At 44.6% G+C, this 19,466-nt stretch overlaps 1 protein-coding gene across 1 annotated transcript; it reads left to right on the forward strand.

Annotated features, from left to right (window-relative positions):
* Window positions 1–1,939: 1,939 nt before the first annotated feature.
* FAM170A (family with sequence similarity 170 member A) lies at window positions 1,940–7,675 on the forward strand. Its single transcript, XM_045565924.1, has 5 exons — window positions 1,940–2,114; window positions 5,028–5,168; window positions 5,954–6,719; window positions 6,991–7,049; window positions 7,655–7,675. The coding sequence occupies exons 1-4, from the start codon at window positions 2,048–2,050 to the stop codon at window positions 6,995–6,997; spliced, it is 981 nt and encodes a 326-aa protein (XP_045421880.1). The 5' UTR covers window positions 1,940–2,047; the 3' UTR covers window positions 6,998–7,049; window positions 7,655–7,675.
* Window positions 7,676–19,466: the final 11,791 nt, after the last annotated feature.

A 19,466-nucleotide genomic window follows, 5' to 3' on the forward strand; every position in this document is an offset into this window, starting at 1 on the left:
CTCTCTAGACCTAATCACCTGTTTACAGGGCAATACAGCTAATAGGAGAGCATTTTAAATGACAACACAAAAATACAATCAACTATTTCCAAACTGTGGAAAATTCTACAGGAGAAATCACTTAGTTTTTCAACTAACAAGTGCCATAAAAAGGGAGGGAGAAATGCTGTAGACTAAATGATACATAGACCAATTGCCATGTGTGGACCTTGTTTGGATCTTGATTTCAATGATGCAGCTAGTTATAAAAAGATATTTTAACATAGTTGAAGGAAATTGAGTATGACTTGGTTGTTAAATGATCTAAAGAAATTATGGTTATGTTTGGTGAGATAATGATATTTCTGTTATGTCAAAAAGGTTCTTATCTTTGGAGATACATACTGTTGCATTCAAGAAGAAATGACATAATGTCTGAGATTTGCTTAAAAATTCAGCACTCCACTCCCCCCTCCCTGAAACACCTAAACTAAAAGAAATGAACAAATGACAAAAAATGTGTGTGTTTGGGGTGGGGGGCGTAGATGGAACAAGAATGGCAGAATATTGATAATTGTCGAAACTGGGTGATGGGTACATGGAGTTGTGCTCCTATTATGCAGTTCTCTCTACTTTGTGTATGTTGAAAATTTCTAGCATGAAATTAAAAAGCATGTTCTTTGTCCCTTCTTTTTTAGAAATTCTCTAGGAAATTGGAATATTTTAATCTCATCAGCAAATTTTCACAAGGTTACATTTGCTCTATGTCCATTCTCCTGTCTGAGGACTTTAAGACATTCTACAGTACTCTTTTAAAGTTGGCCCACCTTAGTCCACTGGGCATTGCTAATGTCAGCAATGACTTCTGGGAGTCCACCTCATTCTTGTACACCAATATTCCCCCTGGATTGGGGCCACTGCCTCAGAATGAGGTGTCTCTAATTTTAGATTGGAATCAGGGAGATCCAGATGGGTTGCCACTTATAACTGGTATAAATTTCAGCCCATGAGCAGAGATGTGCAAGAAATAGCATGGAATTTTTTTTTGTATAACTCCACTTAATTTGTAATTTAAGCCTTGGTCCTGCTGATGTCCTGTTTGGACTTCCACTCATCCCTATTTAGAAATCATACAGGACCAAGGTTTTGAGGGTCAGGTGAGAGCATTGTCACTGGCTTTGGGGCACACAGCTGTAGTTAGATGTCCATCAGCTTGGTCACCATGGCTACTTGATGTTTGGTGGCCCCTGTGCCATGCATGGGACAGGTTGCCGTGATTCTGCTTATATGCACTATATAGCCATCTCCTCTTGGAGTTTTTGCCACATCTACCTCTCCAGTCACACTTTATAGGGCTCCTCGCTTCCGCACTTTACAGATCTCTCTCTCTTTGATCTAATCAGCACCTCTCAATACTGTAGTAGGGTAAGAAGGGCATGGTTTATCTTAAAAATCCTGCTTCCATTATGTTTCTGCTGAAGTTTCCTCTTTCCTATGGAGTTTGGGATTTTAGAAACAAAAGTCAAGATGATCAGCCTGCTATTTTTGCTTTCAGCCCTGCCATACCCCTCCTGTGAGCAATGAACACAGAGCCTGTTACCTGCCTGAGTGCAGAAGGGGAAGAGTGAAATAAAGGGAGAAAGAAAAAAAAATTAAACAGAAACATGTTAACATCTCAAAATATTCTGCCACATTTGAAAGAGTTGAATTCATTAGAGAGGTTCCACTGGGAAAAAGAAATTGTTCTCGAAAACAAGGTCTCTGCTGTTGCAGAGACTGTGTTGGACCTAAGGCCACAGAATGCTCTGATGTCATCACTGAGGTCAGAGAATCCTGCTGTGGGCTCGGTGACCTTTGAACCTTAACAGCCCTGCAGTGTGGTGAGAGCACTGGGCCGTGCTGCTGGTTCGCTAAGTGGTCTGAGTTCTTTAGCCATTTGGGAGACTCGACTACTTTTATTCGTATTGAATCATTTTAACGATTTCCTGAGAGCCAGGAAGGGCCAACCTGTAGGGAAAAAGGGAAGCTGGACATTAAGCATCTTCTAGGGACTCTTCTAGCTGATACTATGAAACGGCGACAAAAGAGGAAACATCTGGAAAACGAAGAGTCCCAGGAAACTGAGAAGGGAGGAGGTACGTGCAGGACAACTTGCCTGGGGCACAAGGGTCGCTGGCCAGCCTGAGAAGGAGGGATTGAGGAGAACGTGCCACCTGTGAAGTAGGGAGGGAGAGACCTGGCATTGGCTGACGCTGCCGTAGGCATCTGGAGGGTAGCGGGGATGTGAGATGGCACTTGAAGTCCAGAGGCCCCTGGGAGACAGGAAGTCAGCCCTGCTGGTCTGAGGACTCCTCTCCTGGGGCTGCTGACACCAGAGCTACGCCAGGCTCCTGGCAGGCTGGGCTCCCACTCACACAGGCCCAGTGATGCAGCTCTTCTCAGTCTCCTCGTTCTCTCTGGCTCTCTCTGTTTGCTCTTCCCCGGGGCCACTGAGTGGGGGTTATGAAGGGCCCGGATAGAAATCTATGAGTGATTGTCTCTTTTGGCAGAGAGGAGAGCAGCCCGATGAGTTAAAGACCTTGTTGAAAAATATCTTGAGAAGTGAAATGTTTGTTAGAAAGTAGATTAAGAATTTGTCTAGGGATGGAGTCATACTGAAACCGTGGAGGTTTTATTCCTTCTGCGGGAAGAATTTACCATTTGATCAACTGGAGTTTGTGAACCCAGAGGTGGGGGCTTTCCAGAGGAAATGAAGGGAGGGGAAGCGTCTCACAGACCGAGACTGTGAAGGATGGGGTGAGAAACGTTGGTAGGCCCCGGGGGGAACAGGGAACACTACACTGACAGCTGTCACCTTCCTTCCCTGGCTGTGTAATAACTGCACATGTTGATTGTCTTGACTTTTATTTCTTGTTTACTTTCAATGTAAACAAGTAGCTTGCCCTGAAAAGGGGGTGGTCACATGTAGGAGGTGGGGCAGGAGGATGGAGCCCGCTCCAGAGATCTAGTTCGAGGCTGTTACTTGAATTAGAGCCCAGCAGCTTCCATGAGGCCCAGGGTCATGAAGACCATAGGCCGAGCCCTGGGAATGGAGGAGAGGAGAGTGGGCAGGTTTCCAGGCAGGGGGCTGGGACAGGAAGGGGAAGGCAATGGTTTTCCTCTCCTGCAGCACCCCTTACACTTCACAATGTTTTGTCTGTGTGTGCGCGTGTGTTAGGAGGGGGAGCAGCGGGGATGGTGGTGGGCCGGTGTGCTCACCAGATGTGAAGTCTGTGGGGGGAAGTTCCTGACACCACGCCTAGACCTGGGCAACACCCAACGTAGGTAGCCATGTGTACAGAATTCTTGTCAAGGCTCTTCCATGAGATAGTCATTCACATACCTTTGTGTACTCCAATACAGAAAAGAGTCACACACTTCCACACGCGACTGCGGTATTAAATCACACACAGTGCGTGTAGCTACATGTACACACACCACTCCTCTACCACGTGCGCATCCACCCCACGGTGTGACGGTCCTCTCTTCCCACATCGAACTCTGGAGATTTCCTGTGTGTTTCTCTTTGACTCTCACACAAACCCAGCTATCTTAAACTACCTCTAAACACCTCTATAAGAACCAGTCACATGTCCTATGTGCCACACCTGTAGCACATTGTGTAGCAGTGTCAGGCCCACTTTGCACAAACTGCAGCAAAACGCAGATTCACCACCACAGCCCCTGTTATAGCTGCCAGATAAAATACGGGGTGTCCAGTTAAACATGAATTTCCAATAAACCACAAATGATTTTTTAGTATGAGTATATTCCACATACTGTATGAAACCTACTTACAATAAAAATAAGTATGACTCAAATACATACGTTTTATTTAAATATATTTAGGGGTACAAGGCTTTTTTGTTATATGGATGAATTGTATAAGCTGAAGTTAGGGCTTTCAGTGTACCTGTCACCAAACTAGTGTACATTGTACCTAATAGGTAGATGTTTCTCCTTCAACTCCCTCCCACCCCTGCTTCTTAGTTTCTGAAGTCCATGATACCACTTTTATGACCATATATACTCCTCATTTGGCTCCCACGTACGAGTGAGAACATGTGGTGTTTGTTTTTCCATTGCTGAGATGCTTCACTTAGGATAATGGTCTCCATTTCCATCCAAGTTGCCGCAAAAGACATTATTTCTTTCCTTTTTATGGCTAAGTAGTACTCCATGGTGTGTGTGTGTCAGGGGCATCCTTTCCCCAGTGTATGTTTTTGTCTGTTTTGTCATAAATCAGTTGGTTGTAGCTTTATGGCTTTCTTTATGGGTTCTCTATTTTGTCGTATTGGTCTATGCAGTAGGACTTAAACATTGCATGGGACATACTTACACTAAAACATTTGTGATTTGTCTGAAATTCAAATTTAACTGGGCATCAGGTATTTTTGTTTGCTAAATCTGTTGACCATTATATATTCATGAACTGACATATTATATGCTTATTTATATTTAATGTCTGTCTTCCCCTACTAGAATGGAAGGTCCAATTAGGAGAAGGACCTTTGTTTTGTTCAGCATTTCCAGAGCCTGGGATAGTGTAATAGTGCCTGATACATGGTAGCTATTCATGAAATATTGCCAAATAAATCAATGAATATAAACCATAAATACAAGTCATACCATATAATCAGGCAAAGTTGCATATTGAAAAATTCCCAAGTTGTGAACACAAACCATGCACACAAACTCTCCACAGACACAGGCATTCAAGTTTCCACTATATTCATCATACCGACCACACACTTATCAAATGCTGCATTGCTTCAGACATACTCACAATAACCACACAGGTCTACATTCCTAACAAGACACTAACAAAATAACTGTTGACAGTTATTAAATACTGGAGTGTCCACTGGGAGCTAGCCTCTAAGACATGTGTATTCACCACACCTGACATATGTCAGAAACTCAGTAAATATTAATACTTGTTGAATGGATAGATGTTGCACAAGCATGCCCAACCCACCATGTCTCTGTGCCTTTCATATTTTCCTCAGGAATCTCAAAGTTGCAAGAGGATGCCCCTCAGCCTGGATGCACTGGAGTGGCCAAAGCCTGGAGCCTAGGAGTAGGGGAGTTCTCCTCTACCTCTGAATACTTCTCCTGCGTTTCTTCTCCACACAAGCTCATCCATGCAGGTAAGGCTGCAGGGCTCCTTGGATGTGGAGCTCCTTCAGAGTGAGACTCTTTGGCCTGGGGCTCCTTGGGTGTGGGATTCTTTGACATGGGAGATGTGAGACTCTTTGGAGTGGGACTCCTTGGGTGAGGGGCAGGAGGCATACAGACCCAAGCATGAAACTGAGAGGAAACCCAGGGAAGTTGGAGGTGGTCAGGGATCTGCAGAGAAGCCCTAGCAAGGTGACAGAGCTCTTAGACCATGTGGATATGAGCTCAGTGTGGGAGAGCATGATTATTATGGGCAATCAGGGAGTAGAGGCCAGAAAGGTCTGGACTTGGGGAGTAGGGCCAAGGGGCCAGATTAAGCACCTTCAGAGGAAATATGTGAGCTTTGCTTTTGTCTTTACCTTCCAGAGAAGGACAGAGTTCCGCATGCCAGGCCTCCGATACTGCAGTGCGACCACCCGGCTCAGGCACACACCTCACACATACAGCCATGCTCCACACAGATACATTCTCAGCACAGACACGTAACCCAAACACAGGACTTACGACGCCGTTCTCCCACACCACCTCCCACGTTCCGCAAATAACACACCATCAAGGTCCTCACAGCACCCTGCCAGCATCCCTCCACACGCAAGGACACCAGGTCCACTCTCCCACAGCACGCACAGCAAACACCAAGCTCCTCACACAGCTGCGACACACCGCAGCCCTTCCACACCACACGTGTTCAATGTACATGCCCGCAGCTTTCGGCAGGCCCCATGCATGTTCTCATGTTTCTAATTTTCTTTCCCAGGAATCCGGAGATTACATCAAGACAGTCCCCAACCTAGATCACCCCTAGCTCAGGTTCAGGAACAAGGGGAGACTCTGCCCTGCTCACATGTCTCCTTGTCATCCTGTTCATCCTATAAGACGTGTGTGTCCTCCCTGTGTATAAACAAAGAGGGAAGGGGCATGAAAATATACTACATGCAGGTACAAATGAAAAAAGGTGTGGCTGTCTCCTGGGAGACAGAGGAAACCTCAGAGTCACTGGAAAAGCAGCCAAGGATGGAAGAAGTGACCCTTCCTGAGGACATGCGGGTAGGAACTCCCCCCTCTGATGTGTCCACAAGAAACCTCCTGTCTGACAGTGAGCCCAGCGGGGAGGAGAAAGAGCACGAGGAGAGGGCAGAGTCAGATAGCCTGCCAGGGTCACTGGCCGTTGAGGAGAGACCAAGGGCCAGGACACCTGACTGGCTGGTGACCATGGAGAACGGCTTCAGGTGCATGGCCTGCTGCCGGGTCTTCGCCACCATGGAGCTCCTGCAGGAGCACGTGCAGTACGGGATCAGGGAGGGCTTTAGCTGCCACGTCTTTCACCTCACCATGGCTCAGCTGACGGGCAACGTGGAATCCGAGAGCACCCAGGAGGAGGAAGAGGATGAGGGCGAGGAGGAGGAAGAGAAGCAAGAAGAAAAGGAGAATGAGGGGGAACAGCCCACAAGGGAAGACCTTGGCCCGTGGAGACCCTGGAGCCAATGTCCAGGCTGTGTGTTTCACTCTCCAAAGGACAGGAAGTGAGCAAGGGCTGGGGCGCTGAGGGAGCTATGCCTTCTCCGAGCTGGGACTGTCTCTCCCGTCCAGGCTCAGGCCTCTGTAAGGGAGAGATGGGGGATTTACTGGCCCAGGGAAGATGGAAGAGGGGATAACCAGGCCCCTGCTTCTTGCCCAGGCATCTAATAAAGTCATGGTTGTAACGTGGGATTTGCCTGAGAATTTCTAAGAGCTAACAGAGCTCCTTTCCTTATTAACTAAGAAGTGTCTTTCTCTGTTTTGGTTTTCACACAGCAACTGAGATTCATGGGCCAGAAGATCCTGGAAAAGAGTGTGGCCTTCTCTTGGGAGAGGTAGGGCCTGGGCTTGCAGTGTTCTGAGCCTGCTGTGCGAGGGCCCGGGGAGTCCAAGGGAGGGGCTGCAGGGATGTGCTGGGTTAGTGGCGGCTCTGCAGCCGCCTCCCCTTGGGGAGTAGCCAGTGCTTGTAGGGGAGTTTGCCTCTATGTCAATAAATGAGAAGGCGGAGTGTTTTACTGGGAACTTTCTCAGCATCTCCACGATTGTTCTCAGCCTTAGGAGGAAATGCTGCAGCCCTTCTAGGCAGAGAGAGTTCAGCATGAGCTTAAGGGCCAGGACTGGCCTGAAGAAAGGACAGGGGGTCCAGCAAGTCAGAGGTTTGGGGTCTGAGAGCTGTTGGCCCAAGCTGGGATCTGAGCCCATGGTCATAGCCCTCTGGGGAAAAGGGAAATTTGAAGAAGGAGCAACATGGAAGTGAGGTCCCAAGAGACCTGGAAATGTTCTAGAACCTTCATTTTGCTGCAATGGATCTGGAAACAAGCACACTGTGGCATGTCTGGCTCTGAGCTTTAAGATAAAGGGGAAGGGTGACTCTGACTAGCAGAGCTTATATTGCTTCTTGTCTTTTCCTCTTCGGCCTCATTTGTTTTCTCACTTCCAGGGAGAAGAAAGGACCATGGAGACACGGACAGAATGCCAGGGGTACGAAGGATGAAGGGACCAGCACTCAGGCTAACATACAAACATCATATGCAATAAAGGCTGTTTTCCAAACCTTGCCTGGACACATTATTTAATCAACAAATTATTTAGTCAACAAATTAATCTATCTATCTTTTCATCTGCTTCTGTCTGTCTAGTGGTTTGTGAATGAGGTTTCACATCAGCACTAAAGGTATCTACCAGCCTTTTCCAGAGGCAGCAATACCGAAGCTCCCGGGATTGATTAGGATTCTGTGTGATGATTTTTCCAAGGCTGGATACCGTGTTTTACACGAGACCATGACAAACCCCACTGGGTTCAGATGAAGCCATTAGCAAGTGGCAAGCTCCGTGGAAACCACGTCCGTGGGGTCACGGCTGCAAGCCCTGAGCCTGCTTGCCTCCTCGGCCGGAGGAAGGAAACTGCAGAGGCCCGGAGGGTGGCCTGCATGTCTCCCCAGGTCTGGCCTGGAGGAGGGACTGCTAGTTGTGGCATCACAAGGAAACACTGGACAGTGGGAACATTTCTCTGTCGTGGAGCTGTCCGTGGAGCAGGTTCCTCCTGAGATGGTGAGACTCCGTCACAGCACTCACAAGGAGGCCCGGTGACCACGATCAAGAGTTTGGGGAAGAAACTGCTACATTAGAAGTTTGAGCCAATGAGCTCTGGTACTTCCAGTTCTCACATTAATATTTCAATTTTCAAATAAATTCTTATTCTGCCCTCTTAAGGTTTTGGCCCTATTATCTCTGAACTTGATCCTCACGCCTCTGCTACCACCCCCTGGAATTAAAGGTATCTAGAAGGCACTAAGGACTGATTTTGATGCATGAGGTTTTCCATGGCCTTTTAAAGGTGAGGGGGGAGTCATATGTCTCCCTAATTTGAATAGGGGCAAAGCCAGGCCTTAGAGGACTGACGGAGTTAGAAGGGAATAACTTGAAGTTCAGAGAGTTTGTCAATTTAAGCAGAATGTATCTAATGGATTTTTTGAGAACCTGGAAGGGATATTCCGTGGGGCTTTATTGAATCAATAATGGTCCCAGTGATCGGGTGGGACCGATCTTATTATTATTTCAATAATAATAAGCGAGCTTCCACACTGGTCACATCCTAGCCTCTCCATCTGGGATATAATCTGCATACCCACATCTCTTGCCTCAGGATCGCTAGTGCCTCATTTAACTGTCATCCCAAAGAATTCAGAATTTGAGGCTCGTCTGATCCTTCTGCCCTCACACCGCCCTCGGGGACTCCACTCACTCTGCAACAACTGCTGCACCCTGCAGTCTCCACCTTTGGCCCCTTTCACCTGGTGCTGAGCCCACTAGGAATGGAATGATAATAGCTCTTTCCTCTTCTTTTCCTAAGTCTACACCATTTCCTCTCCTTTCCTTGGAAGGTTTTTTGACTTTTCTCTTGCACCGACTGCTTCACACACCTAGGATTTATTCCACACAAATTGGTATTGTTTATAGAGATAAGAGTTCTCATTGCTATTCCTGCTGGGGTGAAGGCTTCCCTGTAAAGCAGTGGTCCCCAGTCTTCTTGGCACCAGAGCCTGGTTTCATGGAAGACAATTTTTCCCACGGACTTGGGGAAGGGAATGGTTTTGGGATGATTCAAGCTCGTTATATTTATTGTGCAGTCAAACCTCTCTGCTAGTGATAATCTGTATTTGCAGCTGCTCCCCAGGGCTGGCATCACTGCCTCAGCTCCACCTCAGATCATCAGGCATTAGGTTGGCATAAGGAGCACAACCTAGATCCCTCGCATGCATGGGTTACAGCAGAGTTTGCAGCTCCTATGAGAATCTAATGCCGCTGCTGATCTGACAGGGGGCCGAGCTTATGCAGTGATGTGAGCAAAGGGAAAGGCTATAAATACAGACGAAGCTTCACTCAGTAGTCCCCCACCCCACCTCCTGCTGTGCGGCCTGGTTCCTAACAGGCCACAGACCGGTTTGGGGACTGCGGCTGTAAAGCACGAAGAGGAGAAACACGAGAGCCTGTAGGTAGGATTGAGAGTGTTGCAGGAAGTAGTCACAGAAGCCATTCAGCAAATGAACACTGACTGGACCACCCATTCCATATATAACATATGAAGCTCTTCAACTTGTTTGAAGCCTGGTACAATTTATCTGTACAGGTGCTGCAGGTGGAAGGCTATTAAGTTTTCATTTATGTTGGCATTTTACTAGAGTCATTCAAGCGTCCCAGAACTGGAAAGGGTTGTATTCTTAAATGAGAGGATTCATAAGAAGTTTAAATCTTATGGAGAGAAGTGGGAACATGTAGGCAATGACCCTGTTTGTTCATAATGTCTCCTTGGTTTCTCCACGTCTGCTACCTGCTCTGCCAGACTGATCTTCCCCTGAAACCACTTTCTACTTGTTACTCTAGTCTTATAAGCATTTGCTGCTCTCCTCAGTGTGCCCCTGAAATGCCACTGTAGGGAATTTATAGTTTGATGATCATGATTCTTACCATATTCTCAGAAACTTCTGATAAATTCTATCTACTTTATGTCATAGTATTTGTACATGAGGAATTCTTCTTAACTCTGTAGGTTAACCCATTAGGAATCTTTCTTTTTTCTCTCTTCTTTGGCAAACTCTTTCTATCTTTCAAAGTCCTTTGCTTGTCTCCCTGCCACTCTGACTCCTTTTTGCTATTTCAGTAAACTTTGAATCTTCTAATTTCCTTACAAGCCTTTTATTCCTTGAAAATTATAGGACGTTACATTGTCAAAAGGGGTAACCTCACTGGTGTTCTTGCAATTATGAAAGCTTCCCTGTCTGACAACCTTCTAAGGCAGCCCCCATGGAGACCTACAGTTGAGTTCCAAACCTTCCAGGAACAAAGCTCATACCAAGAATATTTCCCAGCAAATGAGACTCCTTGGACAATTTCCTAAGCTGAGCTTTGAATTCACAGCTTTAGGTAAAAATCATGGGATAAGTGTGTTCTAAACTCCACTTAAATAGAGCAACAACAATAAAAATCCCTAAATTGGAAGGAAATTGCACTTAAAGTAAAATTAGGGAGTGGTTCCATTTCACCAACTATGAACAATGTCTGCTACACATTGTGAAGTTTCTATGTCTTTAATCTGTCCCAAGGGGTCTCTGTGTGTGTGGGCGGGGGGGGGGGGGGTTGTGGTATACTGGGGTGGGATGAAGCTGAAAGGGCCCTTTGATCTCCAGCTACTTTTCCATACAGGTTCAGTGGAGACTCCCATACCCCCGCCTGCAATAGCTGCATCAGACTCGACAGATTCCTGCTGTTTCTGGCACACTTTTTGGAGAAACCTGGAGTGCAGAGGCCTGGGGTTCTCTTATGTTTCTCAGTTGACATTCCACTCTGAAACGTCCTGGCCTCATCACGGTGCTGCCAAGAATCTGACCTGGGTCCCCTGCTGCTCTGGGCCCCCAGATCCCTCTCTTTTAATCCTGGGCAATATTTGTCCTAGTCTCTTGGCCAGGCCCTTCCTTCTTCAAGATATTCTACTTTTTCAAAACTGTATAGCCCCTTATTTTTTAACACTAATTTTTTTTTTTTTTTTTTTTTTGAGACAGAGTGTCGCTTTGTTGCCCGGGCTAGAGTGAGTGCCGTGGCGTCAGCCTAGCTCACAGCAACCTCAAACTCCTGGGCTCAAGCAATCCTACTGCCTCAGCCTCCCGAGTAGCTGGGACTACAGGCATGTGCCACCATGCCCGGCTAATTTTTTTTTTTTTATATATATATTTTAGTTGGCCAGATAATTTCTTTCTATTTTTAGTAGAGACGGGGTCTCACTCTTGCCCAGGCTAGTCTCGAACTCCTGACCTTGAGCGATCCACCCGCCTCGGCCTCCCAGAGTGCTAGGATTACAGGCGTGAGCCACTGTGCCCGGCCTAACACTAATTTTGATGGCCCCTTAAGCCTAGAGCCGGAATCATTGTTGATAGAAAAACTAGTTTACTTTTTCTTAGGGGTCCTGAGAATTTAATCTTTAAACCTGTCTCATAAGGAATAAAATACAACAATGAAATGAGCTACTATTACTGAGAACTTACCATGAGCCAGACACTCTTCTAAGCATTTGTATGGATTGTTTATTTAGTCTGCAGAATGACTTCATAGGGCAGATGCCATTATCATATCATAGGATGAGCCCTCTCTGGTCTAAGGGAGTGTGGACATAACTCCTGGAACCATCTGGGAACTTTGTTCTTTTCCTGCAGCCCCGAGTTCAGCTGGGACCAGACCATACTAGTCTGGAGCATATGAGGGAGTGGCTGAAGAATTTGTTCATACCTGAGGTTGCTGTACTCTGCAGTCATATCAAACACTAAGAAATTCCAAGATCAATGAGGTGCACCTGGCAGATAAGGTGCATCAATCCAGACTATTCCATGTGGAGAAAACCTCTGTCCTGGGGGAGTTCTGAGCTGCCTCTGTTTGTTCCCACCAAGTGCAGGTGCAGGGGCTCCCCCTCCACATCACCACCACCCCTTGAGGTGTCGGGACCACCCACAACTCAGGGGCTTGTGAGTGTCTGGGTACAGTGGTGCAGAACAAATTGGATGGGGCACCCATGGGTATGACTCTCGCTGGGGAGGCAGGGTGCGGTGCAGGCTACTGGAGATGCACGCTTGCATGGAGGCAGGCAGAGTGGCCTCAGGATGCTCACTCTGCACTTGTGTGTGTGTCTCCTTCTGGTCGGTTCCCTTGTGCAGCGCCTCTGACCTCCCTTTATCCTCAGCCAAGGGAATTCCTTTAATCACAAGGGTAGGACATTTACCTCAGCCATTCTTAAAAATAGTGTCTTTGTGAGTTGTTCCCATTGTCCACACTCCTTTTCTCTCCTTTCGTTTCTGTTCTATTAATATCATCTCTTTTCTGCAGAATAGCCCGCTGACTCAATGGGGTAGATCCAGAGATAGAAAGAAATACTGCTGATGCCAAAATAACAACACAGACATGTTAGGAAAACTTCAGAATGTTTATCCTGCCACGTTGTAAAAAATTATACAAATAATATATTAAAAGACTCAATGTAAAAACTCAAATGATTTAGAAATGGAGTGAAACAATTTTTTTCCCTCATTTCTTCCCTAATTTATTCCAGTCCTCAAAGTTAACATGTTAACCATTTGCTATGCAAACTTTCAGACATTTTTCTATACACACACAGTTTTCTTTTTTCATATAGAATATGAAATAGGCCACCTCCAAAAGGCTGTAATTCTATGATTCACTCTCTCCCATTGAGTCATCCACTGATAAAAAGTCCTTTGCATGGAGAAATATTTCCAGTAGGTAATAGTTAATATCTGCTGAATGTTTACTGTGTGTCAGGCACTCTTGTAACTGCTTTATATATAATTATCATATGTAATTGTCACAATATCCCCTGGAATAAGTGTAATTACTGACTGCAAGTGACAGATAAGTGCAGATAAGTACAGACAAATACACAGAGGCCAAGTGACTCCTCTGCGCCGTTAGAACAAGCCAGAATTCATGCCTTTAATTACTTTGCTCTGTTGCTTCCATCTGGAAGATTTGATGATTTTGCTGCTAAAACCTTTAAAGATCATGTTAGATTTTTACATCTCTTAAGACAAGCATGGGATTTTTATATGGAGCGGGGTAACTAAATTGACTGTTTTTAAAAACCCTAAGCACCTGGATGAGGGCAAGCCAGAGACTATGAAGTATAGATTCAGGGTTCCCAACCCCCTTCCTTTTTTTTAAAAATAACTTCTTGTATGCAATTTATGTAATGTCAAGTCTAGGGTGTAGTCCAAACAGTCACAGAAAAATGAAGATACATGAAAAGGTACTTAAAGTTGCAAGAACTAGGAGTGGAGCCCCATCGCAAAAGCTTCTCCTGGTTCGGTTCCAGGCGTCTGGAAGAGCTCCACACACGCCGTGGTCCCTGGGACAGTTTCTCGGCTCACTTCTCGATACAGGAGCATCCTCAATTTGATGGAATCATAAGTCCTTACATTTGGTTAGCAGTTCTACATTCCTGATGCAATAATATTTCCAGAGTGTGGGAGGACGTCAAGCTATGGAAATAACCTTGGAGAGCTTTGCTTAATAAGTTTGGAGTTTTCAACCTTCCTAGTACTGTTTTTACTAAACAGCAGGAGGTTCCCTTCATTTTTCAGATTCATGTTGTTTTGCCTTTGTCTAATGAACTTTCAAATACTTTTTGATGAGCTATTATGGTTGGGAAAAAATAAACATTTCTTTAAAATAAGAAAGGCAGTGATAATGACAAGTAGAAAAAGCCCTAAAATTGAGGAGGATATGTTTCACTATTGCCTTCATTGGAACGGAAAGTTCATCTTCCTCGTTCAGAGTGTATAAATAAAAGTCAAGGATTCTCTGGGGCCTCTCCGGGCCCTTGTATCTGATCCTGAAGAGCCTCCACAATTTCTGATGAGTAGAATCAACTCATAAAATACAGGATGTTCAGTTAAGAATTGAATGTCAGAAAAACGAGTACATTTTTAGTATGAATATGCCCCCAATATTACATAAGATATACTTACATTAAAAACAATTATTTGTTGTTTATCTGAAATTAAAGTTTAGTTGGGTGTCATAGTAGGCTGCCAGAATTTTTATTGATGGAGCACAGTAAAGGCAATTAGGGCAGGTACATATTGACCACTGAAAGCCACAAGTTGCTTGAGGAGTTCTGGGTATAATGTGAAATCTTTTACGGATGTATCTCAGAATCCGTGGTCATTTCTTGACTGCAATCACTTCACCTCCCTGAGCTGCGGTGACCTTCCCTGAATCTCTCAGAAGTCTGGAAGCTCATATCTAAGGGGGAGCCCCAAAGTCACTCTCATCCTCATAACCATGTTTGCAATACAAAATGGAATCTTCCTGGAAATAGCTGCATGTGACCAACAAGAGACGATGAGGCCTGTGAAACTTGGGATTAATATAGGTCTTACTTTTTATGGGTAAAGTCTTGGGAGATTTAACTGGAGTGATGTGAAAGATCCCAGGTCCCCAGATAGACAGAAACAGTCCTGTTGTGCTGCTGGATGTGTGATCAGGCTCTAGTAGTTCAGAGGGCACACGCAGACCCAAGCTTGGCTGTTTCTGGGGACCAGGTAAAGGCCTGAGTTTTAAGAACACTTTTTATGGTTTGTGGAAACAACAGCAAACTGCACATAGTTCCCAGAAGGCAGATCACAGAGGAGACCACCGTGCAGGTCCTGTCTAGATGGTGTTTCAAAGGTGGAGTTTATTTACAGCTACGGAGGTCCAGAAAATTCTTTGATGTACTCTTTGGACCCTCACTTGCAGGAAAAAAGCAGGGCTGAGACTACAGAAAAGACACGAATTTTCTGGGCTGACAATGGCCTAGGCCTTGAAGACATGGTGCTGCTCCCCAAAGAGAGCAAAGGGATTTTCATCTGTCTTTTTCTCTTTCATGGCACCACGAGGGGAAGCTACTACACCGGCTCAGAGGATTTCAGATATGGTGGAAGAAGACTGGTATGTAGGTAACACTGGTATAACAAGAGCCAAGGAGAGCAAACTATCAGGGGTAGAGTTGTCTGGAATGGGAAGGATGTTGCTGGAATTTCACAAATGCCACAGTACCAGGAAAACCAACCAGGAATACTGGGCTGTGATTTGGGTTGCAGATCACGTGGTGAGGAATTGCATAGGGGTTGGTCACTTTGTCATTCATTCATTCATTCATTTAATAGGTATTTATTGAGTTGATATCATGTATTAGGTTGTATTCTGAGTTTTGAGATACAACAGTGAAAGAAACAAGTTCTCAGTCTTTAAGAAGCTTACAGTTCAGTCAGAGAGACTGATAAATAAATAGGCAACTACAATACAGGAGATAGCTGAAGCACGTACAAACTGTGCACACAAACAGGAGGGCCAACCAACTAAGCCTAGTGGTGGGGTTAGAGGACGGAGGATCTAGGAAAGATTCTCACAGGAAGAGATACTGGAGATCTGCAGAGTGAGTAGGATTTTTCCAGGGCCTTCCCAGGCAAAGATGGAAGGAAGGGAGAAAGTTTCAGGCAGAGGGAACAGTCTGTGAAGAATCCCTAAGATGAAAATATACATGTTCTTTAATATGGCTGGGACATGAAATCCAAGGGAGAGAGTGACAGATGTGTCTGGGACAGGAGGCAGGGCTCCGCAGACTGAATTAACAAGTTTGGACTACACTCTGTGGTCAATGGGTTGCAGTGAAACTATTGGATTTAACTGAGCAGCTATTAATACATGGACAGTTAGCTCGAATTCTGCGTGTGGGCCAGTGTCCCACATGGGACTAGGCAGGTCAGTGGGGCCAAGTGGGACAGTAAGTTTTTGTTTTTGGTTTTCTCCCTCTAAAAGCTGACATCTAAGCAGACTCAGTTCTGGTAAGAGTAACATAAAATAGTGAAATCTTCTAAGATTCTGCAAGGCAGGTCTTTCTTTGTGTGATTCTAAATTATCTCGGGGCCTGAAAGGGCTATCGCTATAGAAAAGGGCACATGTAACAGCTGAATGGAAATAACAAATGATGAAAACACAGAATTTAAGGAATTCCGGGGCAGAGTCTTAGAAGTATATAACAGCGAGGGCCAACACACTGGCAGAATTTCCAGCTTTGTGACTCCTGGTCCTCTTAACCGTCTCCTCTTCCTGTCCCCCAACCTTGTGAGGATGAAAGGGTAATTCTAGAGCCCTTTGATCAAATTCCTTTTCATGGACACTTCCTATATATTTAATGGCTTCTTTCCTTGTCTTGAGAAAAAGATTAAATTAGTGACGATAGTGATGCAGTGCACCCCCTAAGGAGATGCATGCCACAGGCGTGAGAAGTGGGGAACAGGGAGTACTTGTAAATGTCTTCAAGGAAATCTCTCCGGTCCAAACCTGTGCCAGCTCAGCGTGCAGTGCTGCTCCCCTAGAACACAGGGGACTCGCCGTCGGGCCTGCTTCAAGGGTGGCAACGGAGTTATAACTGGACCACACCACAGGTAACCATTTTTGCTTCAGAAGTTATTAAAAAGCCAGAAAATCTCTCTCCCCTTAAAACTGGTTGCTTAATACATTATTCAAGACCCTGTCTCCTCCACCAAAGTGTGTGTGTGTGTGTGTGTGTGTGTGTGTGTGGTGGGTGTGTTTCAGATCTGCTCAAACATTTAAGAAGTAATTATAAAATACGAAAAATGAATTCAGTGTGTCTGTATGAATTAATTTCAATTTTTTTTTATATATGGACTGGCTTAAGTCTCTTAGTATCCTAAAATATTTACCCCATTGTTTATTTACTTATTCTTTCTATTTTATTTTTTTATTTTAATTTTTAATGTTTTTATAAATTTCAGTATGTGACAGGGGTACAAATGTTTAGGTTACATATATTGCCTTTGCCCCACCCAAGTCAGTGCTTCAAGTGTGTCCATCCCCCAGACAGTGCACACCGCACCCATTAGGTGTGAATATACCCATCCCCTCCTCCCCCCTCCCATCTGATGAATGTTATTACCTTATGTGCACTTAAGTGTCGCTCAGTTAATACCAATTTGCTGGTGAGTACATGTGGTGCTTGTTTTTCCATTCTTCTGATACTTCACTTAGTAGAATGGGCTCTGGCTCTATCCAGGATAGTACAAGAGATGCTAGATCACCACTGTTTTTGTGGCTGAGTAGAACTCCATGGTATATACATACCACATTTTATTAATCCATTCATGTATTGATGGGATGTATGATTGTCTGTACGAATTCATTTCAATATTTTTTTATGTATGGACTGGCCTAAGTCTCTTGGTATCCTAAAATATTTACCCCATTGTTTATTTTAAAAGAAGAAAATGCTTAGCTCCTGGGAAGGAGCCACTCCTGGAAGCTTCTTCAGTTTCACTTTTGAGGAAGGTTAAATATTTCTGTGGAACTAATTCCAGGATATGAAGGAAGCCTCTACTCACATTGATGAAAGACCTTGGTTCTTTGAAGCATGGACTCTATGAAAGGTTTCCCTTTCTCAGTAAGTGTGTCTGTGTGTGTGTGTGTGTGTGTGCACACATGTGCCTATGTCTACATGTAGATTAACACTTGTGTGTCACAACCAACGTGCAAAAAGGAAGACTAATCAAGGCAGATGCCTATGCTGCCTCCCCCAAGCCCTACCTGTAGTGTGAAAGTAACAAAATTCCCTGAACAGTAATGTATTACTTATTTTTCCTATCAGTCACTCAGTACCATTTATAACTTCCAAAAGACTATTGTTAGTCAAGTCCTCTTACTTTATATTTCTAAGTGTGTTTCATTGCTATCCATTTTGATCTTGGAAGCGTAATCTTTAACAAGGTACCAAATTCTGTGAAATGTCGCTACAACAAAAGATATCAGTTTTCTCCGTGGAATTGTTGTACTAGAATTTGACCTTCATTGCTAATTCTTGGTCTGTCTTTCTAGCCATGGCTTATTTGGACTTAACATTTCTTCTATCTGTTACCGCTTCAAAGCTTTTGTCTAGAAATTAGACCCGTAAAGTAACATAGAAGGTTTTTCTCCCATGATATTCCCTTCCTTTGATACAAATAATTGAAAATGGGCTATTATGGCATCAGAGGACATAAAGTTTGAAGGTTTCAAGAAAGATCTGGAGAATCGGAGCAAAAAGGAAGTAATACAAGTGAGTATGAAATATTATTTTGTCCCAAATACTACTTAAAATGGATTAGAATTTAGATTTACTATAGAAAATGGTTACATTCTAGCTCTTTGAAGTTCTAAAACCCAGATGTTTTTTAAAACTCCATTTTAAACTTCTAACTGGAGATCTTAGAATAACATTGCCACTTGGTGGCATGTAGAATGTGAAGAGGTAAAGGAAAAGTCAGACTGGAAGGACGCTACAAAAAGAAACTTCCCCTCCATGACCAGGCAGCGTGAATGGAAGTCAGATGGGAAAGGAAACAGAAGCGGAGATGGCTTTGTAATTAGAGAGCATGCCGCTCTCTAAAAGTGCTAACCTGAAAGGGGCAGGTGCAGAGAGCTCAATAAGAGGTTCTCGTAAATGTCCATACTGAGGAATGGCAGGGCCACCAGGTGGGAAACCTCTCCAGTTTTGGTACACAGGCTGGAATTTCAAAGATATGAAGACACAGGCCTTTCTCTGAAGGACTGTGAGATTGTTTAGCAGGATTTCTAGAGCTGATTACATACTCATTCCAAGGAAATTATGCCTGTCAATCTAGGGACCACTGAAAGCAGTGGGAGGCAGACAGAGAACTGACTCTGTTACTTCAGCAAATCACTTAATCCCTCTAACCGCAACTTCCTCATCTGTAAATTGGTGATAATCACAACAGGGTTGCTGTGAACTTTAAATGAGATCATGAATATTGGTCGCTCAGCATAATACCTGGCACAAAGGAGCTACTTAATGAATGGCAGCCAGAAGTCATTATTAAAATGATAGAGTATAGTGCATCTCAGGCTTTTGTTGAAAGAGACTTATTATTATCTTTGCTCAATTGCTAAGATCCCTGTGATCCCCTCTGAATTTACTTTTGGCACTTGTCTTGTATTCAAAATTCTTTTAGTGTCCCTCCCATGCCTTTTAGACCCTATTGCTTTGGTACACTCTGGCAGACCTCCAGCTGTGGGTATCTGCTCTCTTCCAGCCCAAGAGCTTCTTTAGGCTGTAGAAGTTTGTTCTGTCTGTGCAGACAACAGGGAGGAAGTGAGGGGAGCTATAGCTCCCCAGGAATATCCCTCAGCCAATG

Source organism: Lemur catta, chromosome 12, assembly GCF_020740605.2.
Source record: "Lemur catta isolate mLemCat1 chromosome 12, mLemCat1.pri, whole genome shotgun sequence".
NCBI lineage: Eukaryota > Metazoa > Chordata > Mammalia > Primates > Lemuridae > Lemur > Lemur catta.